Here is a 27,602-nt window from a genome sequence, read left to right on the forward strand (position 1 = left end):
GCCCATTCAAAGTGACTTGCAGAGAGCAAAATGCTGCATCCATGAACCAAGACAAAGATTTTATTCAAAAGGAACAAGAAGATCACAAGTAAAACTCTTAGAAATTAAAAGTTTGATGGCTAAAATTAAAAATTCAGGGCCAGCCCCAGTGGCCCAGTGGGTAAGTTCAGCGCGCTCGGTGTCAGTGGCCTGGGTTCAGTTCCCAGGTGAGACCTATACCACTCTGTAAGTGGCCATGCTGAGCTGGCAGCCCACATACTAAAAACAGAGGAAGACTGTATGGATGTTAGCTCAGGGTGAATCTTCCTCAGAAAAAAACAAAAATTCAATAGAAGGCTTAGAAGACAAAGTTGAGGCTAACTCTCAAAATCAAACAAACCCAAAAATGGCAGGAACAATTAATTACCTCCCTCAGATTCTTTCTTCTCTTCAGCATTAATAGCAGGACCCAGATTTTGTTCAGAATGGCAATATGCTGACCTAAAAGACTATATTTTCAAGCTTTCTTTTCAGCTAGGTGTGACTAAATTATAACCAATAAGATTTAATGGAAATTGTTAAGTGGGCCTTCTGGAAAAGTTCTTTAAAAATAGAACAGACACAGCACTAGTTTTGTCCTTCATTCTTTCTCTCTTCTTGCTGCCTGGAATGTGGACATGAGGGTGGGAGTTCCAGCAGCCATTCTGGGCCATGAGGCAACCTCGAGGACAGAAGCCGTTTATGTTCCAAGAAAAGCAAAGCAAAGAAAAGGGAAGCTGTCTCAGTCCGTGTTGATTCCGGAGGTTACCACATCAGCCTTGGAAGGACTACTTCTGCACATCACACAAAATTTTAATTTGTTTAAGGTACTAGTATTTTCCGCTTCCTGTTATATGCTTTTGAGCCTTCTCCTAACTAATAAAATGAGAAAAGGTTTTTTTAAATTAGAGCATCAATTCAGAAAGTCCAATATCTACCAGAGGAGTTCTAGAACAGAAGAGAGAAAATGGAAAGGGACAAAATTATACAAGAAATAAAACAAGAGAAGTTTCCAGGATGAAAGGAATACGCATTTCCAGACTGAAAGTATCACTGAGTGCTCAGCAAAATGAACGAGAAACACCTCTACCAGGGTAGGTCACCATGCGACTGTGGAGCTGCAGAGAGAGACAATAAATGGCATCATACTTCCACAGCAACCGTCTTGGAAGCTAGATGATTATGAAACTATGAATACAAAATTCTGAATTCTCAACCCAGAATTCTATATCTACTCAAACTATAAAGCAAGGATGGCTTTAGACGATAACCTTTTCAGACAAGAACTCAAAAATTTTACCTTTTGTGTATCCTCTCTTAGGAAGCTACTCGAAGATGTATTTCAGCGAGATGAAGGAGTAAACCAAGAAAGAGGAACGCATGAGATTCAGGAAATAGGAGCTGTGACCCAGCAAAGTGGCACGGGGAAGTCCTAGGAGGACAGTGGAGCAGCAGGCCTAGAGAGCAAGCCATCCAGAAGGAAGAGAGGGATGGAGGACTCCAAGGAAACCAATAACACAGATCATTTACTATTACTATCAATATACGCTTGACAGAACTTATGGAACACACAGAAAAACTGAGGGATATGGTCATCAGAGCAAACGAAAACAAAGAATTATTTTAATCACAGAAAAACATGTATGCAAGCAAAGAAATAGGATCATAGTATATTATTTGGCTCTTCAGAGAACAAAACTTATATAATCATAATAATGATTGAACTAAAATTGTGACATCATTATCTGGGGGGGGGGGGGAAATTATTGAAAAAGAGCTAAATCCTCAACTACCAGGGCAGAAGAGACAGAAAATGTCTAAAATTAACAAATCAAGATACGCATCTTTAGAACTTAATATACATTTTTAAAATACATAGATTACTTAGAATATAACTTTATACCTGAAGAAACAGCTAAAAGAACTTGGAACTGGTTGCCTCCGAAAAGCAGAAGGGGGAGGCAAGGAGCCGCTGCTCCTCTTTTAAACCTTTCGGTGTTGTTTGATGTTTTAACTCTGTGCATTTATTACTTAAGGAAAAAACTAACTTTGAAGAAAAGAATGTAAAAAATTACAAAATAAAATAAATTGCAACAGCCATAAAATAACTACTACCATTTACTGAGTGCATATCAACACTGTAGCAGACACTGAATATATATCACCCCATTCATCCTTCACAACAACTCTCATTTTAAGGATAAGAAAATAAATTCATCAGGACAAAATTCTCATTCTCTTCTCTCTTTCTTGTTCATGCGTGAAAGCACATCCACATAAAACCATAGCAAATATAGCTCCCTCAAAAGTATACTTAGAAACTCAACTTAATAGCAACTAGTATTCTACTCCACTGTTATTTATAAAAAATATATCAAAAGCTAGGCATTGGACTTAGTACATTTTTTTAAAAGATGTATTTTCAACTTACAAAAAACAGTCTCCTGCTCTCATTTCTCTCTTCTTTTTTCTTTTCTAGTTTTTTTCTCATTTCTATTTCATACAATAAATTCTGTCGCTTTATTTCCTCAGCATCCTTTTCCTCATGTCTTCTCCTTCTTTCTTCTTCCTCTTCATGTTCCTTTATTCTAAAGCAGAAATAATTATAATTGAGAGCAAAGCAGAAAAATAGATTCTATTTTAAAGAAATGAATTAGATTCTAACCTGGGATGATTTGAAGGTGTAAGGGAGAACGTGTGGATTTCTTTGGGGACAAGAAGAGATACATAAAGAGCAGTGATTAAAACCAAATCCAATCTGGGTTAGCCCAGAATTGTCAATATTTTCCTCTCTTTGAAATCTGTTTCACTCCTCACCAAAATTAAGTCCCACATTAGATTCAAATGTTCCTTTCCTTTAGAAAAGCACCAGTTAACTGAGTGACAGTGTGGTGGAATGGTGACATCATTTCACAGGGAAGTCCCTCATCCCTGGTGCTTCTCAGCACTAGATGAGATCCTACCTCAGCATGGGTCTAGCCCTCAGGAGATGAGGTCTGCTGAAGGAGAGGAACAAAGGTTTCCTGGCCACAGTGGTTGTCATTCTTCCTCCAGCCAACATTGATTAGCTATTCATGCCTTCTGAGCAGTAAGCCACCACATGCTGGTTCTCCCACAGGGCTCACGTGCGCGTTCCTGAGATCCCTGAGCAGAGTTCTGATCTGGGAGATTTAGCTCCAGCTTTACCTCTTCAATCACACCACCCCACCCCGAGCCCTACCCTGTGGCCAACCCCACCAGCATCCCCACCAGGAGCTTCCACTATCAGTAGTCTACTGCAGAGTCTGAGTGCCCTCAGCGGGCAGTCAACCCTCTTCATACCGGCAAGACAGCTCAAGCCCAAGATGTCTGCTCACAGCCAATCAACAAGGGTGCGGGCTGCTTCACTGCCACTCTCTATCTGCTGTCTCTAATTTTTTTCCTTCCTGAACAGGCAGGCACACGGTAGACCAACAACTCACTTAAAAAGACAAAAAGACTAAGGAATAAACCTGTCTTTCACATGCACTCAATCAAAAACAATTTTTTTCTTGGAGTCTCCTCACTCAGCTTCAGGGAGGGGGAAGTTCCCTCCCCCCTGCTGTGGAGGACTATAGAGTGAAGCGAGCCCATAAGGTCATTTCGGTGTTACTAAGCCAGTTCAGGGCAGGAGGTTCCTAGCTGATTCCTTCGTCCAGAGTAAGCAGCTTTCGAGTCACAGTCACTCTCTTTAGGAAGAGTTAAGAAAAAAGTCACTGTCAGCCACAGCTAAACCAGGTATATGACTGCCCTAAAAATACGAGGTTTCCACATTTTTATTTATTTGGTTGGTTGTTTAGTTTGTCAGAACTATTTAATACTTCACCAATCTCTTAGAAGCAAATTCATAAGTCAATAATCAAGATTTAAAGGACATTATAAAAAGAGATGCATCCAATTTTGAGAAAGGAAGTTTCTGAAGTTTTAAAATTCCTACTTTAAGGGAAAACAACAAGATATAAAAAATTTGCAATTTTAACATTCCTTAGTGAATCTGGACGTCACCAACAATATACCTATCCATGTATTGGATAATTTATTGCTTTAGCAAAAAAACCTTCCCTATTCTGAGAGTGAATAAGAACAAAAATGTCTCTAGTCTCAGTGAAGAAGTAATATTGTCAGTGACTTATAACTATTAAATAAAATTTAATTACATGTCAAGCAAGACTTTTACCTTAGTTTGGGTAGACTACTCAACTCTCTGCCACTAATTTGGCTTAATACAAAGTTAACATATTGAAGGAAATCTGAAATCCTCTAGTTCCAGGAAGAAATACATAAGATTCATATCTTTACTTCCAACACCCATGTCCACAATGGACATCAATAATCAATGCATGGGACCGGCCCTGTGGTGTAGTGGTTAAGTTCACACTCTGCTTTGGTGGTCTGGGTTCACGGGTTCAGATCCCAGGTGTGGACCGACACACTGCTCATCAAGCCATGCTGTGGCGGTGTCCCACATACAAAATAGAGGAAGACTGGCTCAGATGTTAGCTCAGGGCTAATCTTCCTCAAGCAAAAAAAAAGAAGAGGAAGACTGGCAACAGATGTTAGCTCAGGGTGAATATTCCTCACAAAAAAAAAATTAAAAAATAAATTAAAATAATCAACACAAAACTCTTTCCTGTCATGTCTTGTTCCTTTTCAACGCAATGAACCTGGGCAGCCTTTGCCAAGCCATCAGAGGAGAATTTGTCATGAAACCTCTTTACTATCCCTGATTCATATTCTGAAGTTCCCAAATCTGTATTTATCTAGCCCAGATCTGACTTGAGCTTATATAGCTGTATAGTCCTCCTATAAAAGCAGGAGGGACCCTTGCCCAAAAGTTGATTTAGGTGACACTCCACACACCAAGAGAATTTGAGAGAAAGTATTACTCACACAAGGGACGCCCAGAAGAGCTGTGTAGGCACAAGTGGTCTGGACTCACTTGGGCAAAGAAGAAGGAATGGGTTTGGGCTGTTAATGTAACTAAGGGGTGGCACTGGGGAAAAGTTCCTGTGCATAGGAGATTTAAATTTCCTGCTGGCACCAGCGGTGGAGGCAAGGCAAGCCCAGGGGACTTCTTATCAACCTGTGCAAATGCTTGGCCAAAGGGAAAGGGAAGGAGAGGCCTAAAATGAAGTCAGCAGTCAAACATCAAAAATGAAGTCTGACTCTTTATTACAACAGGCACACTTGATTCTTGTAGAGACAACCCACTAGGCATCACCACCTGACGATTATATTACATAAGCATCTTACACTCATTATGTCTAAAACCAAATTTATCATCCTCCTCTTCTAAATGGATCCTTTTGGTCTCTTGTCCTTATTTTGGTGGAAAGTACCACCTTCTTTTCAGTTGCCTTACACTAGAGACTTAAAAATCATACTTAATTCTTCTGTAATCTTTAGACTTCTCATTCATTTACTTAACAACTATTTATTGATTTCTACTATAATAGTGAAACAGACAAACATGGTTCCTACGCTCAAAAAGCTTACATTTCAGTGGAAAAGATAGGCAAAAACAAACAAAAACAAGAAAATAGGCAAATAATGTAATTACAAATCCAGGTAAGTGTTATAAATAAAATAAGAGACAAAGAAAAAGAATAACAATTGAGTTATTTATTTCACATAACTTTGGATAGAGCTGTTCCCTAAGACAAGGAAGATCTCTGAGCTGGTGAGAAGCCCACAGATGAAGAATGGGAGGGTAAAATTCCAGACAGAAGAAAAAGCATGTGAGAAGGCCCTGAGGCAAGCAAGGATTTGACAGGTGCTTAAGGAGTGGAAGATCAGTGTGACGGATGGGAAGGAGTGGTCGGAAAGAAGGCTGATAAGTAGATGAGGCCAGATCACACAAGGCCTTGCAGGAGACGGTCAAGTTCCCATTGTATTTTAAATGCATGGAAAGCCATTGGAATGTTTTAGGTAGGAAAATATATCAATTTTCATTTTAATAAAATCTCTCTGGATGATGAAAGGAGAAGGGATTAGGATGAGAGAATAAGAGGCCAGTTAAGAGGTTGATGCTATAGTCCATGGGGCGTGAGGGTGGCCTGGACTAAGACGACAGCAGTAAATTCAAGGTTCATTTTGGAGAAAACATGAACATGAATTACTGATAGATTTGATGTAGGAAATAAAGGAAAATGAGGAATCAGGGTGGATTCCTAGGTGTCTGTTTTGAACAACTGAGAGAATAAGGATGCCACTAGAAAGACCACTGTGGAGGTGGAGACTCAATAATTCAGTGCTAGACATTTTAAATTTGAGATATCTATGGGCCATCCAAGTGGAGATGTCTTGGAGGCAGTTAGATATGTGAAGCTGGGACTCAAGGGAGAGGTCTGGACTAGTTACAAATTTGGAGGTTATCAGATTTGGGATGGCTTTTAAATCAATCAGCATGAATGAGATTACTTAAACCTTCTCTCTTCATAATTTTTCCTAGATGATCTTATCCAGGGAAAGTGATACACACTATCCTATGATGATTTTTCCCTTTTTTTGGAAGCTGATGAGATTACTAGTAACTAGGTAAGCTGTTCTTAAGCAAGGTCTATAGGCCCCTTCCTAGAGAAGGACTTACCTACCAATAGAAGGAAACAGAATTATACACTGTCTATAAATACTGCTAAGTTTCTTTTCAATAATTATGTTTAAGGTTCTTGGTCAAAATCGCTCTATTTGGGAATTCTTGTGTCACTAGGGTCAGTCCCTTATTTGCCCCATCCTCACCGAGCCCACTGGGATGAGAGTTATAGGCAGACTCTTATAAAGCTCAAAGCCCAAGAATGGAATAGGCTGCCCAAGTCTGCAGCCTAGAGATTTTTGTAAAAGTGTGTGAAAAATCTCACTGTCAGGCACGGGGCCAGCAGCTGTACAGTGTGTTTTAGTTATTTATTGCTAAGTAATTAATCACCCCAGAATTTAGTGGCTTAAAACAATAAACATTTATCACCTCACACCATTTCTGAGATTCAGGAATCCAGCAGTGGCTTAGCTGGGTGGTTCTCAAGAGGCTGTAGTCAAGATTAGATGACAAGATTAGTTGGAACTATAGGCATCTGAAGGCTTGACTGAGGCTGGAGAACCCATTTTCACATATCTGTTGGGAGGAGGCCTCAACTCACTGCCACATGGACCTCTCCATAGAGCTGCTTGAGTGTCCTTACAAAATGGCAGTTAGCTTCGCCATGAATGAGCAATCCAAGAGAGGTAGCAAGGAGGAAGCCACAATGCCTTTTATATGCTAATCTCAGGATGTCACAGACCATCACTTCTCTCATTCTATCCACTGGAAATGAGTTACTACATATAGCCCACACCCAACAGGGGGAAGGAATTAGGCTCCACCCTCTGAAGGGAGGAGTATCAAAGAATGTGTGGACATATTTCAAACCACCATCAGGTGATACTTGGGTAGCACTTGGTAATACAATTAATAGGGCATGCAATAGTCTTGCCTCTTGGTCCTGCAATTTCCAATTCTTTGTGATTAAAAAAATTAAAATACGGTCTTCTCTCAAAGAGGAGAATCATTTCCAATTTTGGCAGACCTTAAGACACATGGCCTACATGGCACACCATGATCTGGCCCTTGCCTGTATCTCCAGTCTCATCTTTAACATTGCCCTCTTAGTCCTCTATACTACAGCCATCTTGACTACTTGTAGTTACCCAAATCCACCAGACTTTATCTAACCTCTGAGTCTTCACCCATGTTATTTCCTCTGCTTAAAATATCTCTACACTCCCACTCTTTGCATGTCTTATTTCTACACATTCTTCAGAATTAAGTGTGGGAGCTGATCTCTTCTGAAAAGCTTTCTCAAGACTGGATCAGATGCCCATTTTATATGCTTCCACACACCCTGTACGGATATTTGCCAAAATATTTACCATCATATTCTAATTATTCGTTCCACATCTATAGCCTCCTCCCCAGACTGTGATGTTCTTAAGGAAAAAGACTGTATTGTATTCATCTTTGTATTCTCAATGAGCAGAACAGTGGCTGGCAAATGGAGATTGTTCAATAAACGTTAGTAACAATGAGTGGATGATTGAATGAATAAATAGCTTATCTTAAAATTTTGTCCCTAATAAACTCTTATTATTCAAGAAATGGGGGGGAAAACCCTCTCCTTTTTTCTTTTCTACTACATGGTCCTCTATTTCCACTCAGGTCAATGTTAGTGGCACTATTCTAGCTCTATTGTTGGCTTAGGAAGCTTTTTATGGGCTCGTCACCATTCCTAACAGCATTTTAAACTAACATGCATTCTAAGTTGTACAAAACTGACACATGAATCAACGTTCAACAGAACAACACAAACTGGTGATAATTTTGTAAATTCATATACTTAAAATAATTTACAATAACAGATTTACATTTTCCTTCGTTGTCTTCAATTACAGAATTGAATGTTTCTTAGTTAATTTAAGACGTAGGACTTCTAGAACCAAATTGGCAACCCAAGCTCACATGTCAAACACCGCCCCATCCTAATTCCCTAGATGCAACCAATGGAACAGGGGAAATTGTATAGTACTACTGGAAACTAAAGCAAGGTCTTACCCACATACCTGAATTTTCAATAGATTCCGGGGAAAAACAGGGCAGGTGAGAGTGCAGTGAGGATAAGTAATACTTGGCCACCATCCACAAAGACGGAGCCCACTCTGAAGAGTAAGTAAAGGAATTCATGCTGACCTCAGAGCCTGATGAACATCTCCTACACTGGACTGAAGAGAAGTCAAAGAAACAACTAAAACAAATCCTAAACCTGCCTGAACCTCTGAACTGCTGCCAAAGCCCACATGGAAAGGGAATCCTGTGGCCCAAACACAGCCTACATGCAAAGGCTATAGGTGGGCGGAGAGCGTGGAAGGTGTTAGTACTTGCCAGGTAGCTTGCTGAAGATCAGGCTACCTGTAATTATCTCTGAGCTGCAACAGCCAATATAAGAAGAGAGACTTCTCAAAAGTGACTCACTGGTCAAATATTTGCCTCCCTCTGCCAACAGCTCTGTCCCTCACTTGCACAAACCCTTGGATCTCTACACTGCCAAAGAAAAAAACCACAAGAAATTCAAAAGTTTCCCTTCTCTTTTTACTAAGGGTTAAAAGAACTGAAGAACACATGATTTGGCAACATATGTATCCTGAGAATTGATGTCTATGTCACTTAGACATTTGTGATTTTGAGAAATAAACATATATACAAAAACCAAAACCATAATATAATGAAAAGAGACAGATTTGAGTACATAAAAATGAATGTCTTCTAAATACTGAAAACCATTCAGAAAAGATGACAAAAATCTGCAATATCTAAATAATTATAATATTCAACATATATTAAAACTGCTTATTAATGAGTTTTTAACGAATTAATCAACAGCAAACATACATATATATAAATATGAAACAACCTATGCAAGAGCAGTGGAGTAACCAATTCATAACAAAAATCAAAACAAATGAATATTTACACAAGAAAGAACGCTCTGCCTCACTAGAAATTAAAAGAAATGTAAATTAAAAGATAAGATTTTTTTGTCCATTAAATTACCAAAAAAAGTACTATCTAGGATTGGTTACAATATAAAGAAAAAGGTATCAGACATCATTGAGAAATGCATAATTAAAGCCTTCTTAAGAGCAACTTGGCAGTATCTCTCTAAATGTAAAATTCAAGTCCATTGCAAGAAATCTATCACATATAAATATATCTTTGCACAAAAGTTACAAAAGATATATGCTCAAGGATGTTCACCAAAGCATTGTTAAAAATGGGAGGGAGGAAAAATATCCAAATTTCCCTCAATAATAATATAGTTAAATAAGTAATGACAAATTCTCAGTATACAACAATTATTTTAAAAGATGTGACGGGCCGGCCCGGTGGCACAGCGGTTAAGTTCACACATTCCCCTTTGGCGGCCTGTGGTTCACCAGCTTGGACCCTGGGTGTAGACCTATGCACCGTTTATCAAGCCATACTATGGCAAGCATCCCATATATAAAGTAGAGGAAGATGGGCAGATGGGCTCAGTGCCAGTCTTCCTCAGCAAAAAGAGGAGGATTGGTGACAGATGTTAGCTCAGGGCTAATCTTCCTCAAAAAAACAAAACAAAACAAAAAAAATGAAGTCACAAAAAATACATTGTATAAAATCTATGGTAAAAAATATATACACACTTAAATATGTCCTGTATATAAATATTAGTAACTGTAATAAAACATTCTGATGGGATAGTTACAAAACTTTTAATAATGGCTACTTGTGAAGAGGAAAATGGGACTTAGACATTGAATATGGTGGATATGAAGAAGAGCTTTTAAATTCTACTCCAAATTTTGCTGTACTGCCTAAATTTTAAACAATAAGCATATATTCACTTATTATTTGCAAAATTGAAAAATTATAATTTTGAAGAGTAGATGAATCTACAGCCAAATGTTAACAGTGTCTTCTCTGGATCACAGAGATTCTGGTGATTTTTTTTTTTTTATAAAGATTTTTATTTTTTTCCTTTTTCTCCCCAAAGCCCCCTGGTACATAGTTGTATATTCTTCGTTGTGGGTCCTTCTAGTTGTGGCATGTGGGACGCTGCCTCAGCGTGGTTTGATGAGCAGTGCCGTGTCCGCGCCCAGGATTCGAATCAAGGAAACACTGGGCCGCCTGCAGTGGAGCGTGCGAACTTAACCACTCGGCCACGGGGCCAGCCCTGATTCTGGTGATTTTTAATTTATTTTTCATTTTGTTTAATTGCTTTTGTAATTCTATAATGATCATGTACTAATGATATAATATTTAGTGCAAAAATAATTTTTTCTTTAAAGATGGCAAAAATGTCCACTAATAGAGTATTATTTTAACTTTTTTGAGGGATTTATACAATTTATGCACATTTAAACTAGTGTGAAGAAACTGTGAGTCTCACATTGGAGAAACAAGGTGGCTGGTGGACAAGGAGGAGACGTTTCACTGAATCCTCTCTGTGCCTTTTCCTATTTGCACATATCAGCTATTTCAAAAAGTAAGTAGAATTATACACAGATATAATCTCCCCCATATATATAGTAGCAACTTTTAAAAAAAGATCAGGTTTGGGCTGGCCCCGTGGCCGAGTGGTTAAGTTTGCGCGCTCCGCTGCAGGCGGCCCAGTGTTTCGTTGGTTCGAATCCTGGGCGCGGACATGGCACTGTTCATCAGGCCATGCTGAGGCGGCGTCCCACATGCCACAACTAGAAGGACCCACAACGAAGAATATGCAACTGTGTACCAGGGGGCTTTGGGGAGAAAAAGGAAAAATAAAATCTTTAAAAAAAAATTAAAAAAAAAAAAAAAAGATCAGGTTTGATTTCTATTTACTGACATGGCCAGAGGTCATGATACACTGGTAAGTGAAAAAAACATTTAATAAAATGATACTGTTGATGTCACTTCGTTTTATAAAATGTGAGTATATATGCTCAGGAAAAAAAGGCTGCCTCAGTGGATCAATGATTGCCAGGAGCTGAGGGTCGGGGATAGAACTTAGTGCAAAGGGGCCTGAGAGAATTTTAGGGGTGACAGAAGTGTTCTAGTCTTGATTTTGGGGTGGTTATACAGCTATATGCTTTTTAAAAGGTGAATTTTACTAAATGTAAATTATACCTCAATGAATCTGACTCCTTCTACCTCCCCCACCAAAAGAAGTCTGCGTGGCTATGTACCAAAACACTCACAGACCATTGTGGCGGACTAGATCATTACCAGAAAAGGTTCACACTCTCTCTCCGCACTTCCATGGGAGTCTATTTCTCTGTTTCACTGTTGTTGGGCTTGGCCATAGGACTTGCTTTAGACTTGCAGTAAGTCAAGTGTATTTTCTTGACCTTGACTTTGGGTTCAGCTATGTTCTTGCAAGCCTGGGCTCATTCTCTTGCATCTCTGTCAATATCACGAGAAAAGTTTCCCCCAGACGGCTGCTGTCCCTTCATCCAGGACCTCAGAATGAACAATACACATGGAGCAAATCAGAGCCCTCCCCATAGCATCAAGCAAACCCAGCCACTCCCGCGGTTTGCAGAAAGGCTGCCCAGCAAGTCCAAGCAATCCACAGGTGCACGAGCAAAAAACGGTTATTGTCAGATGCCATTAGAGTGTGCGGTTGTTCGCTATGCAGAATTATTGTGACAACAGTAACCAATATATTATCCCTGGGTAAGGGAGTAACAGTAATTTTTTACCTCTTTCTTTGTATTTTTTCTACTTACTAGGTATTTTAGCATGTATTACATTCATAATCATGAAAAAAAAGTTATAGCTATTATGAGAAAAAGCGGAAGGTACAAAAAAGGAAATTTATGTATACATACTGTTTTAAATGATCATTGGCAAGAGCCACTCTATCTCTACGTTGTTTTTCTGCTTTTTCTTGTTCTTCTTTAAAAGCTTTTTCAATGTTGAGTTTCAATTGTTCCTCCCATTTTTTATCTGATTTTATTTTATTCTTTTGGGATTCAATCTGTGCATCACGTTCTTTCATAACTCTACTAAGAAGTAGTCCCGACTACAAAAAAAATTTGACAGTATTTTAAGAAAATAAGGTCTAATTATATATAGATATGTTAAATATATATAAAAATACAAGAAAATCCAAGTAGTACATGAAAGTTTTTCACTCTTTCTGTCTGGTAAAATTGACATTGCTTTGCATATTCGATGGCCTTTTTTCTTTCTCCCTGTTTGTGTATCGCTTCTTCCACATCAAGAATTTGTCTTTCTGCCTCGATTTCTTCGTCGCGCTTCTTTTTGGCTTCAAGTTTCTGTTCTTTCATCCCCTGCAAAAAGACGAAAACAGTCTTCTGTTTTCATTTTTCCATTTAGCTTTACAAAATTTAACATTATAATATGATAATCTGAGTTTTCATTATGATTCTATTGTATTTGCATACATCATTAATAAATAAAGTATGAATTTACACTTACAAGCCAATTTTTTTAATTAAAATTTTTAGGTAGGTAACACATTTACATGGCTCAAAACCCCAAAATATTATAAAGGTATAGAGTGAAACTCTCCCTCCAATCCTAACTTCCATCTGCAACCTCTAAGACGACCACTATTATTAGTTTCTTGTGTTTACTTCCAAAGTTCCTTTCTACATTTACATAGCAAATGTATATATTATTACTTTTGTTCCTTTCCAAAATCAGCAGTAGCACATTTTACTTGCTCTTCTACACTTCTGAGGAGTCTACTCAATGTCTTGTGTCAGATGAAATCTTTCTTCTCCTTTATAAGTCATATTTCTATGTCTTAAGACAATCTTAGTTACCCTGAAATCCTGAAGATATTCTATGATTTACTTTAAAATTTCTCCAGTTTTGCTTTTTACGTTTAGGTCTTTAATCCAGCCGAAATTCACTTTGTGTATACTCTACCATACGAATATAATTTCATCTTTTTCATATGCATATTATCTCAAAATCAGTTATTAAATTCCCATCCTTTTCCTTCTGATTTGCAATGAAATTTCTGTCATGTGTCAAGTTCCCATATATAACGCAGGATTCTCCCTAGGCTGTTTTCTCACCTATTGTTTTGTTCATCTCTGTGCCTATATTGCAGTTTTCACTACCACATTTCTACTACATTTACTACATTTCTTCTTCTTTAATACTCATGGAGATGTACAGTATTATGTATAGTGTGCTACCTCTGCGTCAAAAGAAAAATGAGGGTAGGGGCCGGCCCTGTTAAGTGGTTAAGTTCGCTGGCTCCACTTCGGTGGCCCAGGGTTTCACCAGTTTGGATCCTGGGCGTGGACATGGCACCGCTCATCAGGCCATGCTGAGGCGGCGTCCCACATGCCACAATTAGAAGGACCCACAACTGAAAATACACAACTATGTACCAGGGGGCTTTGGGAGAAAAAGGAAAAACAAAACCTTTAAAAAAAATGATGGTATGTTCCAGTCCCCCATCCCTTGATGGACCAAGGGCTTTTTTAAAATCAAGTTTTTTAGAGCATAATTTACATACTCTCTTTTCGAGTATAGTTTTACAAATACATACAATCACTTACAGAACAGTTCCATCCTCCCAAAAAATTCCCTCGTGCCCTGCTATAGTCAACCACTCCCACCACCTGCGGCGCCTGGCAACCAGAGATCTGTCTTCTTTCCCTATAGTGTGCCTTCTTCAGAAAGTCATATATTACATATATGATAGCAGGCATGATATAATTCTTTCCTCTCCCAGAGAAAAAGAGAATTAATAATGATGAACACTGTTCCTAAATCAAAGTACCCCAAGCTTTCTATGTCCCTTCCCAAAGATAAATAATGTATATTGGCAGCAAAGTAAGGAAACATACAGTGTTTAAAAAAAAAAAAAAAAAAGGTGAGAACTCTCTGGACAGATATTATGATTGCATGTAGTTTTAATAATTCTACCAGAAAATAGGAAAAAATCCTGCCTCTCAGTGTCTCAAAAGATATAGGAAAGTGCGGTGGGGGATGGGATCATCTTTTCCCAGCATTTTTCCCCAGGTAAGATGATAAAAGGAGTCAGAGGACACTTCCCCACTTTGAAGTAGTTTCCCACTTACACACATGGAACTAAACTACAGGTTCCTATACCTCTTAGGTAGAGAATCCAGCAGAAGCACAGAGAGGAGCACAGCAAAGACACTATGTAGTTCTAGTGACACGGGCAGGAAGACAGACACATAGAGGCAGATGAGAAGGAGCTGCCTTGATTCTTCATAGTTTCAAGTCCTGTCTTTCCGTGCAATCCTTCATCATAATAATAAACAGCCATACCCTGACACCAAAACCAGATAAAGACATTTCAAGAAAACTACAGACCAATAATCTCTTATGAATATACATGCAAAAATTAATAACATTTTAGCAAATTGAATTTATCAAAAGACTAATACATCATGACCAACAGAGGTTTATCCCAGGAATGCAAGCTTGGTTGAATATTTGAAAATCACTCAGTGTTATTCACCATATAACAACATGAAAAATAAAAAAGACCAAATGATTACTTCAATAGATATACACACAAAAAAAAGCACTTTAAAAACTCCAACATCTATTCCTGCTTTAAAAAATATGCAACAATTTAGAGATAGAACACAACTTCTTCATCTTAATTAAGGGCATCTAAAAAAAACCTTTACCTAGCATTATACTTAAAAGTCAAAGAATAAATATTTAGCCCTAATATGAGGAAAAAGGGAAGAATTTCCACTCTGACTACATCTATTCAACATTGCATTGAAGGTTCTATCCAGTGCAATAAGGCAAGAAAAGGAACTAAAAGGCATCCAGATTAGAAAGAAAGAAGTAAAATTGTCTTTAACTTCTGACATCATAATTGTCTATGTAGAAAATCTGACGGAATCTACAAAAAAGCTACTCTAGAAACAAGTGAGGTTAGCAATTTTGCAGGATACAAGATCAACACAGAAAAAGTTAATTGTATTTCTATAGCTAACAAGGAACAACCACAAATTGAAGCTTTAAAAACATCATTTACAATAGCACCACAAATATGAATTACTTTGGGATAAGTATGACAAAAGATAAATAAGACCTATACATTGAAAACTATAAAATATTGCTGACAGAAATTAAATAAGACCTGGGGGGAGTGACGTCAGCATCATGGTGGAGTGAGCTCTCCAAGTGATCTCTCCTCTCCACAATACAATGAAAAAGACATTTATAGTCCAACAGAGGACATCCACACAACACAGAAGTCGTCTGAGAGACCCACACAGCCATACGTTGGAAGGTGGAGGTGCTGGAGCCCCCCTTGGAGGAGGTGGAACAAGGTAAGAGAAAGTGTTGCTCCCTCCCCAAAGACTATGACCCTCAGAATGCCCAGGGCCTCCAAGAGGGAAGGAAGGGAGGAAGAGCACCCATTCATGGGAACATCAAAGATCACCCAAGTTTCCTCACAGCCTAAGGGAAAGCCCCCTACTGGGGTGAAAGCTATTGCAGGGGGTGACTTCATCAAGCCAACATCCCAGGAGATTGGGTATCGAGGGCAGAGTGAGAAAATCCCCCGAGAGGACGCAGAAGAAAACATCCCTCCCCCTACCTACCCAGGGCCAGCTCCAGTGCCTGGGATCCCCATGGAACACAGTTCTTGAACTCCACCCAGTGGTGATAGGTGGTAACTATGACCAAATAATACCACAATGTGCAAATACAGAGCCACACCCTCCAGTAGTATCAAAAATTATATTAAATCTCCAGACCAGAAAGAAAATGACAAGTACCCATAAATCAATACTGAAGACACAGAAATATGTAATCTAAATGACAGAGAATTCAAAAAAGCTATCATCGGAAATTAAATAAGACCTGAATAATTGGAGAGCAATACTATGCTCACGGGTCAGAAGACTCAGTATTGTCAAGATGTAAATTGTCTCCAAATTGATCTAGAAATTCAAGATAATCCCAATCAAAATTCCAGCTGGCTTTTTTGTAGAAATTGACAAGCTGATTCTAAAATTCATATAGAAATGCAAAGGACCGAGAATAGCCAAAACAACTTTGAAAAAGAACAACAAAGCCGAAGGACTAACACTACCTGATTTCAAGACATTAAATTAAACCCACAGTTCTCAAGACAGTGTGTTATTGTAATAAAGATAGATAAATAGATGAATGGAACAGAAAGGATAGTCCAGAAATTCCTCCGGCACATATATGGACAACCGAATTTTCAACAAAGGTGCAAAGGCAATTTAGTGGAGGAAAGAGTAGTCTTTTCAACAAATTGTGCTGAAACAATTGGATATCTATATGCAAAAAAATAAACTTTAATCCATACTTCGCTTCATACAAAATTAACTAAAAGTAGGTGATAGGCCTATATATGAGACATAAAATCTTAAACTTAAACATAGGATAAAATCTTTGCAATCTTGGGTCAGGCAAAGATTTCTTAGATAAGTCACTAAGAACGATCTAGACAACAAAAATTGATAAACTGGACTTCACTAAAATTAAAAACTCTGCTCTTTGAAAGACACTGTAACAGAATAAACAACCAAGCCACAGACTGGGAGAAAATATTCTCAAATCAAATATCCAATAAAGGACTTATATTCACAATATATTTTTTAAAAGGTCTAAACACAATAATAAGAAAACAAACCTAGTTTAAACATGGGCAAAAGATTTGAACAGACACCTCCCCAAAGAAGATATATAGATAAAAAATAAGTTCATAAAAAGATGTTCAATGTCATTGTAATTACAGAAATTCCTATTAAAACTATAATGAGATACTACTACACCTATTAGAATGTCTATAATTAAAAAGACTGACCACAGCAAGTTGGCAAGAATGTGCATGACACAGAACTCTCATACAGTGCTGGTGGGAATGCAAAATTAAAATTACTTTCGAAAACAGTTTGGAAGTTTCTTACAAAGTTAAATGTACACCTATTATATGATTCAGCCATTCTACACCAAGATATTTACCCAAGAGAAATGAAAGTATACGTCCATACATAGACTTATTCATGAATGTTCACAAGCAGCTTTATTTATAAAAGCCAAACACTGGAAACAGTTCAAATGTCAACATTTGGTTAATGTCAAACCATCAACAATCGAACAGATAAACAAACTGTGGTACATCCATGTAAGGGAATACCATTGAGCAATAAAAATGAATGTATAATTGATACAGACTACATGAAAGAATCTCAAAATAATTGTCCTGAGGGAAATTTATAACAGAAAGTAGATCAGTGGTTGCCTGGAGACAGAGGAGGAAGGGCAGGGAAGAGGGAGAGGGAGTAAAATGCTGTATGAGGAAAGTTTTTGGTTTGAATATGTTCATTATCTTAATTATGATGATGATTTCAGGGGTATATAAATATGTCGAAACTTATCAAATTGTACACTTTAAATATGTACAGCTTATTGTATGTCACTTGTACCTAAAGAAAGTTGTTGAAAATGTGTTTCAATGGATTTTTACAATACTTTTCCTGTAAAAAATATTTATAAAAGGGTACTGAGAAACAAGAGTAAGTCTTCAGTGCATGCATACTCCTAGGTGGTCAGTACTTACTGCATATGTATTAGTCCAATGTTTTACCACTTCTTGGGATCGGAAATGCATTTCTTTCTTTGCCCTTCTTTCTGCACGAAGGCATGCTGCTTCTCTTGTCAAACTGTCAAGGCTGTCTCGAATCCTTTCCCACTCACTTTGTGGAATTATGGTGACCTGCCGAAGATCTACTTTGCTAGGTAGAAGAGGTGGATAGACAACTTGATCTTCTTCAGATTTCTTTTTCTCTAATAAATTTTTAAAAATGAATGTTAAAGACTTTCAACAGGAGTTTAAGTGATATTTTTTCCCAGACATTTCTATATTGGCATGATATTTGGAAATTGTTTCAAATATTAATGTTATTCTTAACTTAAGAACAGCTGGAATTAAGTGGAAAGTATACAAGACCTTGAAATCAGAAGACATAGATTTGAGTCCTCACTTGGTCCTTTCCTTACCGTGTAAACTTGGGCAAGTCATTTAACTTCTTGGAACCTTGGTATCAATATCTTTAAAGTTGAGATCAATAATACCCACCAAAACAGGTTGTTACAAAAGCATTTTTCAAAGGTAATCAAGTAGGGGTTTATAAATGGATAACTTTGGGGCCGTTCATCTTCTGGGGTTGTAGACATTGCGACTGACTCTATTCAACTCCTTCCTAATTGAGTAGCAGCAGAGTTTGGAGAACAGACTACAGTCCCAGGGTGGGCCTGATTAGTTTAAGAATATTTGTATCCCCTTTGCCAATAATTATTTCTGTAATAAGCAAATAAACAGGAGAAGAGGTTTATTTGAGACTTAGAAAAGTCCGTTCTTGTTCTTCTGGGAGAGACATCCAAGAGTGACTTTCAGGTCAGCTCTGGTGGCCTAGTGGTTAAGTTCGGCGTATTCTATTTTGGCAGCCCGGGTTTGGTTGCTGAGTGTGGACCTACACCACACATCTGTCAGTGGCCACGCTATGGTGGCGGCTCACATACAAGAAGAGGAAGATTGGTAGTGAATGTTAGCTTAGGGCGAATCTTCCTCAGCAAAAAAAAAAAGTGACCCTCAAGCTAGATACGAACAAGGAAGCATGAAAGTCAGATAGGCAGTCATCCTATGAGCACAAGAGGAAGCAGCCTTAGGATGAAGCTATAACTGTCAACCACAAAGAAGAAATAAAAGAAGAACCTGGGGCAATGAAGATCTCATTATGCTGCTAGATCATTCAGACCTGTTATAGAAAAAATAAATTTCCTTATTTTTTGTTTGTTGCTTTGTTTTTTTGGTGAGGAAGATTCACCCTGAGCTAATATCTGTTGCCAATCTTCCTCTTTTTTTGCTTGAGGAAGAGTAGCCCTGAACTAATGTTTGTGCTGATCTTCCTTTATTTTGTATGTGGGATGCCTCCACAACATGGTTCATAAGTGGAGTAGGTCCACGTCTGGATATGAACTTGTGAACCCTGGCCGCCAAAGCAGAACATGCAGAACTTTAACCACTTGACCATGGGGCTGGCCCCTAAATTTCCCTATTTTCAAATATAATTGAGTTGTGTATTCTGTTCTATAAATTCAAAAGAATCCTAAATGATACAATGGAGCTCACAACAGCTCTTCTCTGAGAAATACTCCTATTCTTTTAATCAATTGAAGTTCTTAATTAAGAACAACCAAATTCACTCTAGCTAGTTGAAGTAGAAAAGGAATTCATTAAGGGATATTAGGCAGCCTTCTGAATTTCTCAGACAGCCAGAAAGTTATCCTTGGAAGCTATACATGCAAAACATCACAAAAACACATCATGAGCTTCCAGTGAAGGCTCATAGCAACCGGCATTGGGTAGATATGTCAACTTCCCCACTTGCAACTTGCCCCACTGGATACTATGTATCTGAACCTTCACCACTATTGCCTCTGAAACTGGCACACTTTTGTTGCCACTCTCCCCAGAAAATGGATTCGACATGCTGTTTACCCCTCATATCACTCTCTTCAGAATATAAACCTAGCACATGTACAATTGACTGGTTGAGTCTTGGTCCCATGCCTGCACCCTTGCTGCAAGGAGGCAGTAAAAATGCATTCTGCCTTCTACTTAAGGAGGAAGAACTTGTAAAGATGAAATTCACCAAAACGGAAAATGCATTTGAAGAATGATGGGTAGCCACAAGCATAACAAAGGTAGTAATGCACACTGAGTGTGTGGACTCTGACTGAAAAAAAAAAAATAGAAAAGATCAATGAAACTAAGAGCTGGTTCTTTGAGAAGATAAACTGACAGACCCTCAGCCAGACTCACTAAGAAAAAAAGAAAGAAAGCTCAAATGAATAAAATCAGAAATAAAAGAGGAGAAATTACAACAGACACCAAAGAAATACAAAGGATTATAAAAGAATACTATGAAAAGCTATATGCCAACAAATCGGATAACCTAAAGGAACGGATAAATTCTTAGAATGATACAACCTCCAAAAACCAAATCAAGAATAGAGAATCTGAACAGACCAATCACAAGTAAGAGATTGAAACAGTAATCAAAAACCTCCCAAAAAATAAAAGTCCAGGATCAGATGGCTTCTCTGGTGAATTCTACCAAACATTCAAAGATTTAATACGTATCCTTCTCAAACTATTCCAATATATTGAAGACCACTAGATGCTTCCTAACTCATTCTCTGAAGCCAACATTACCCTGATACCAAAACTAGACAAGGAAAACTACTGGCCAATATCACTGATGAACACAGATGCAAAAATCCTCAACAAAATATTAGTAAATCAAATATAACAATACATTAAAAGGATCACACACCATGATCAAGTGGGATTTATTCCAGGGATGTAGGAATGGTTCAACATCCGCAAATCAATCAATGTGATACACCACATTAACAAAATAAGGAATAAAAATCACATGATAGGGCTGGCCCAAGGCATAGCGGTTAAGTTCATGTCCTCCACTTCAGCAGCCTCAGCTTCACTGGTTCAGATCCCAGGCGCAGACATATGCACCACTTATCAAGCCATGCTGTGGCAGCATCCCACATACAAAATAGAGGAAGACTGGCACAGATGTTAGCTTAGTGACAATCTTCCCTAAGCAAAAAGAGGAAGATTGGCAATAAATGTTAGCTCAGGCCCAATCTTCCTCACAAAAAAAAAAAAAGAAAAAATCACATGATAATCTCAGCAGATGCAGAGAAAGCATTTGACAAGACCCAACAGCCATTTCTGATAAAAAACTCTGTATAAAATGGGTACAGGTAACTCAACATAATAAAAGCCATATATAACAAATCCACAGCCAACATCATACTCAACAGTGAAAAACTGAGAACCGTTCCTCTGACAACCGGAACAAGACAAGGAGGCCCACTCTTGCCACTCTTATTCAATGTGGTACTGGAAGTTTTAACCAGGGAAATTAGGCAACAAAAAGAAATAAAAGGGATCCAAATTGGAAAGGAGGAAGTGAAGATCTCACTATTATGGATGACATGATTCTACATATAGAAATCTCTAAAGAATCTATAAAAAATCTATAGAAACAATCAATGAATACAGTAAAGTTGGAGGGTACAAAATCAACATAGAAAAATCAGTTGCATTTCTATACACTAACAAGAAACTAGCAGAAAGAGAATTCAAGAATAAAATCCCATTCACAATCACAACGAAAAGAATAAAATATCTAGGAATAAATTTAACCAAGGAGGTGAAAGACCTATTTACTAAAAGCTATAAGACATCATTAAAAGAAATCAAAGAAGACATAAAGAAATAGAAAGATACTCCATGCTGGTGGATTGGAAGAATAAACATAGTTTAAATGTCCATATTACCTAAAGCAATCTACAGATTCAATGCAATCCCACTCAGAATCCCAATGACATTTTCCATGGAAATAGAACAAAGAATCCTAAAATTTATATGGAACAAAAGGCCCCAGATAGCCAAAGCAATCCTGAGAAAAAAGAACAAAGCTGGAGGCATCACAATCCCTGACTTCAAAAATATATAAAGCTATAGCAATCAAAACAGCATGGTACTGGCAGAAAAACAGACACACAGATCAATGGAACAGAATTGAAAGCCCAGAAATAAAACCACACATCGACGGACAGCTAATCTTTAACAAAGGGGCCAAGAACATACAATGGAGAAAAGAAAGTGTCTTCAATAAATGATGTTGGGAAAACTGGACAGGCACATGCAAAAGAATGAAAGTAGGCCATTATCCTACACCACATATAAAAATTAACTCAAAATGGATTAAAGACTTGAATGTAAGACCTGAAACCATAGAACTCTTAGAAGAAAATATAGGCAGTATACTCTTTGACATTGGTGTTAGCAGTATCTTTTTGAATACCATGCCTACTCAGGCAAGGGAAACAAAAGAAAAAACAAACAAATGGGACTACACCAGACTAAAAAGCTTCTGCACAGCAAAGGAAACCGTCAACAAAATGAAAAGACAACCAACCAACTGGGAGAAAATACTTGCAAATCAAATATCTGACAAGGGGTTAATTTCCAAAATATACAAAGAACTCATACAACTCAACAACAAAAAAATGAACAACCCAATCAAAAAATGGGCAGAGGATATGAACAGATATTTTTCTGAAGAAGATATCACAGATGGCCAATAGGCACATGAAAAGATATTCAACATTACTAATTAATAGGGAAATGCAAATCAAAATTACAATGAGCTATCACTTCACACCTATCAGAATGGCTACAATTAACGAGACAAGAAATAACAAGTGTTGGAGAGGAAATGGAGAAAACGGAACCCTCATACACTGCTGGTGGGAATGCAAACTGGTGAAGCCAACATGGAAAACAGTATGAAGATTTCTCAAAAAACTAAAAATATAAATACCATATGATCCAGCTATTCCACTACTGGGTATTTATCCACAGAATACGAAATCAATAATTCAAAAAGATATATGCACCCCTGTGTTCATCACAGCATTATTCACAATAACCAAGATGTGGAAGCAACCTACATGTCCATAAATGGATGAATGGATAAAGATGTGGTATATATACACAATGGAATACCACTAAGCCATAAAAAAGGCAAAATTGTGGTATTTGCAACAACATGGATGGACCTTGAGGGTATTATGCTGAGCGAAATAAGTCAGACAGAGAAAGACAAATACCATATGATTTCACTCATATGTAGAAAATAAACAAACAAACACATAGACGAGGAGAACAAATTAGTGGTTACCAGAGGAAAAGGGGGTGGGTGGAGGGCAAAAGGGGTAAAGGGGCACATATGTATAGTGACAGATAAAAACTGGACTGTTGGTGGTAAACAAGATGCAGTCTATAGAAACTGAAATATAGCAATGTACACCTGAAATTTACATAACATTGTAAGGCAATAGACCTCAATAAAATAATTAAAAATAAAAAAAGTGTGTGGACTCTGGAGACAGACTACCTGGACTTTTTCTGCACACACCACATGCGAACTATGCTAACCCAGACAAAATTCCTTAACCCTCTGAGTCTAATTCCTTAACTGCAAAATGAAGATATTAATAGTATCTACTTTAAATGGTTGCTATGAGAATTAAATTAATATATGTAAAGAATTTAGAATAGTGCATGGCACACAATATGTTCTCAATAAATATTAGCTATTATTATTTTTACTATTTTTATTAGGAGAAGAATGAAACAGAAGTAGAGAGAAAAGCAGAAGCAAATCACATGGCTCTCGAAAGAGCGAAGGATAACTGAGGGGAAATCTGCCAAGATCCATTAGATTCTTCTAAGGGTTTGTATTAAGACTGATGGGAGTAAGAAGTTGGTTGTTAAGGTAAAGCTGCCTTTAGAACCACAGGCACCATCTCACCTACCACATACCAAGCCTCCACATGCAGAATAAAGCCAAGCAAAGCTGAGAAGTAGAATAGTGTCCTGGATCGAGTTATACGTAATTCCCAAACACATGAGCCAAAATGTTCCCCTTTTGTTTTAACTACTGTGAATTAGATGAGTGACCTATAACCAAAGAGTCCTGATCAATCCTTAGAATCCTTAGAATCTTGTAACAAATTTCCTTTGTTTTGCCTAAACTGACTCAACTTGGTTTGTATTACTTGCAATTAGAGGCTGACTAAACAAAGGCCACTCAGTTAAACCATCTACATTTTGATTAATATATTGTTAGGCAAATTAATATCTTTCTCTGACCCAAGAGTCATTCTAATTCTTTAAGATGTGAAATAAAAGGGAGAAAACTTAACTCACCAAAATACTAACGAGGCTGGGTAGACCCAACAGCCCACACTGGCAGGAGCTGCTGCCTACAAAGTGTACAGTGGTGAGCAGGAGTTGGCAGCAGTGGCAGGAGAGCAGGATGTCAGAAAGCTGTGTGGTGTGCAACGTGATCCCTCATCTATGACACCTCAATCTTCAGTAGAGTAACTGCACCCATGAAATGCTTTGTTCAAGATCACTTCATGGACTCTGACACAGGAAGAGAACCAAGAGAACCAGCACAAAAGCAGCAGAGAGGGCAACCACAAAGAAAGAAGAGAATCTACAGAAAGTCTGGGAAAAGCTTTTTACTATTTCAGGCCACTGAAGTTGAGCCAAGTTCCCCATATCTTTGAGGATCAGGAGAACCCTGATTGCTATCAGAGCTATGGATGATTTCATATATCCGTGCTTTAATCCACCGGGTTGATGTACAGTTCAGTTCTCAGAGGGCAAACTTATTTCCAACGTTCCTACCTCACAGTGGCTTTCATGCAAGCTAATAGTGGCTGTTAGAAGATTTGAACAGGCCATAGTTGAAAGAAAGGGGAAGAAAGACAGATGGACAGAGACAGAAAGAGAATATGAATAGGCAGATTCTCAAGGAGCAGAGAGAGGAGTAAAGCAGTGGCAGGTGATGTAAGCATATCTAAAATCAGTCCATGTGCCTGTCATTGACACATTTTCTATGCTTTACAAAATCTTTTTTTTTAATTGAGATATAATTCACATATCATAAAATTCGTCATTGTAAAAGGTAAAATTCAGTGGTTTTTAGTCTATTCACAAAGCTGGGCAACCATCACCACCATCTAATCCAGAACATTGTCATCACCCCAGAAACGAATCTTGTACCCATTAGGAGTCATTCTCCCCATTCTCTCCTCTCCACAGCCCCTGACAACCACTAATCTATTTTCTGTCTCTATAGATTTGCATATTCTAGACATTTCATAAAATGGAATCATATAATATATGGCCTTTCATGTCTGGCTTCTTTTACGCACATAATGTTTTCAGGGTTCATTCATGTCGTAGCATGTATCAGTACTTAATTTCTTTTTATAGCTGAATAATATTCCACTGTATAGATGTATCACATTTTGTCGGCATTTGGGTTGTTTCTACCTTTTGGCTATTATGAAAAATGCTGCTACGAACACTCATGTATAAGTTTTTGTGTGGAGGTATGTTTTCAATTATGTTAAGTATATACCTAGGAGTAGAATTATAACTCCATGTTTACCATTTTGAGGAAGTGTCAAACTATTTTCCAAAGTGGCTGCATCATTTTAAAATTCCCACCAACAATGTGGGAGGGTTCCAATTTCTCCACATCCTAGGCAACATTTGTGGGGTTTTTTTCAGCCATCCTAGTGTGTATGAAGTGGTACCTCACTGTGGTTTTGCTCTGCACTTCCCTGATGACCAATTATACTGACCATCTTTTCATGCACTTAGTGGCCATTTGCATATGTTCTTTAGAGAAATGTCAGTTCAAATAATTTGTCCATTTTTAAAATGGGCTGTCTTTTTATTACGGAGTTCTAAGAGATCTTTATAATCTGGAAGCTAGATCTTTATCAGATATATGATTTGCAAATATTTTATCTCATTCTGTGGGTCATCTTTCCACTTTCTTGATAACTATATATATAGAATAGATATGTCACATGTTCACATGTTATCTGTGAATATGGATAGTTCTACTTCTTACTTTCCAAGCTGGATGCCTTCTGTTTTGCTTGCCTAATTGCTCTGTCTAGAAGTTCCAGTACAATGTTAAATAAAAGTGGTGAATGTGGGCAACCTTGTCTTGTTCCTGATCTTCAGGGAAAAGCTTTCAGATTTTTGTGATTAAGTATGATATTGGCCATGGGTTTTTTACAGATGCCCTTTGTAAGGTTAAGAAAATTTGTTTCTATACCTAGTTTGTTGTTTTTTATCATAAATGGATGTTATATTTTTGAAATGCTTTTCTGTGTCTATTAAGATGATCATGTGGTTTTGTCCTTTATTCTATTGATATGGTGCATTAAATTAGTTTTCAGATGTCAAACCAACCTTGCATTTCTAGGATAAATCCCATTTGGTCATGGTGTGTAATTCTTTTTATATTTTGCTAGACTTGGTTTGCTAGTATTTTGCTGAGAATTTCTGCATCTATACTCATAAGGATATTGGTCTGTAGTTTTCTTGTGATATCTTTAGTGTTGGTATTGGAATAATATTAGTCTCATTGAATGAGTTGGGAAGTGTTCCCTTCTAACTTTTTTTAAGAGTTTGTGAAGGAGTGGTGTTACTACTTCATTAAACTTTCAGCAGAATTCACCAGATAAGCCGTCTGGGTTTTTCTTTGTGGGAAGTTTTTCAATTACTAATTCAATCACTTGGTAGAGGTCCATTCAAATTTTGTATTTCTTCTGGAGTCAGTCTGAATGGTTTGTGTCATTTTAGGAATTTTCCCACCTCATCTAGGTTACCTAATTTTTTGGCATACAATTGTTCATAATGTTCCCTCATAATCCTTTTTATTTCTGTAAGTCAGTAGTAATGTCCTCTTTCATTCCTGCTTTAAATAATTTGAGCCTTCTCTTTTTCTTAGTCCACCTTATAGCTTGCCAATTTTGTTGATCTTTCCAAATAACCAACTTCAAGCTTGTTGATATTTTCCACTGCCTTTCTATTCTCTAATTCATATTTCCTCTCTAATCTTTATTATTTCCTTCCTTTGCTTGCTTTGGCTTTTCTTTGTTCCTTTTTCTAGTTTCTTAACGTGTAATGTTAGGTTACTGATTTGAGATCTTTCCTTTTAAAAAATATATTGTGATGGTTAATTTTATGTGTAAAATTGGCTGGACTCTGGTGACCAGATGTTCAGTCAAACGCTAGTTGAGACATGGCAGTAAAGGCATTTTTCAGATGTGATTAGTATTTACAATCAGTTGGCTTTAAGTAAAGTACAGGCATACCTTGGAGATATCATGGGTTCAGTTCCATACTGCAATAAAGCAAATATCACAATAAAGTGAGTCACACCAATTTTTTGGTTTCCCAGTACATATAAAAGTTATGTTACACTATACTGTAGTCTATTAAGTGTACAATAGTATTATGTTTAAGAAAACAATGTACATACTTTAATTTAAAAATACCTTATTGCTAAAAAATGTTAACCTTCATCTGAGCATT

At 37.6% G+C, this 27,602-nt stretch overlaps 1 protein-coding gene across 6 annotated transcripts in view; it reads right to left on the minus strand.

Annotated features, from left to right (window-relative positions):
• The window catches only part of CFAP210 (cilia and flagella associated protein 210), a 40,618-nt gene that overhangs the window by 6,941 nt on the left and 6,075 nt on the right, over window positions 1-27,602 (minus strand). Inside the window, exons 2-6 of one of the 6 annotated variants that reach the window (XM_070241185.1) lie at window positions 18,153-18,379; window positions 14,678-14,861; window positions 12,700-12,873; window positions 12,409-12,602; window positions 2,450-2,606 (exon numbers count right to left, since the gene is read on the minus strand). In XM_070241185.1, coding sequence (XP_070097286.1) covers window positions 2,450-2,606; window positions 12,409-12,602; window positions 12,700-12,870 — 522 coding nt within the window. In that variant the 5' untranslated portion in view covers window positions 12,871-12,873; window positions 14,678-14,861; window positions 18,153-18,379. Of the gene's footprint in view, window positions 1-2,449; window positions 2,607-12,408; window positions 12,603-12,699; window positions 12,874-14,677; window positions 14,862-18,152; window positions 18,380-27,382; window positions 27,412-27,602 lie in introns of all 6 variants that reach the window. The other 5 variants (XM_070241184.1, XM_070241186.1, XM_001497820.6 and 2 more) reach the window with 5 other exon arrangements.

Source organism: Equus caballus, chromosome 18 (assembly GCF_041296265.1).
Source record: "Equus caballus isolate H_3958 breed thoroughbred chromosome 18, TB-T2T, whole genome shotgun sequence".
In the NCBI taxonomy this organism is placed as follows: domain Eukaryota; kingdom Metazoa; phylum Chordata; class Mammalia; order Perissodactyla; family Equidae; genus Equus; species Equus caballus.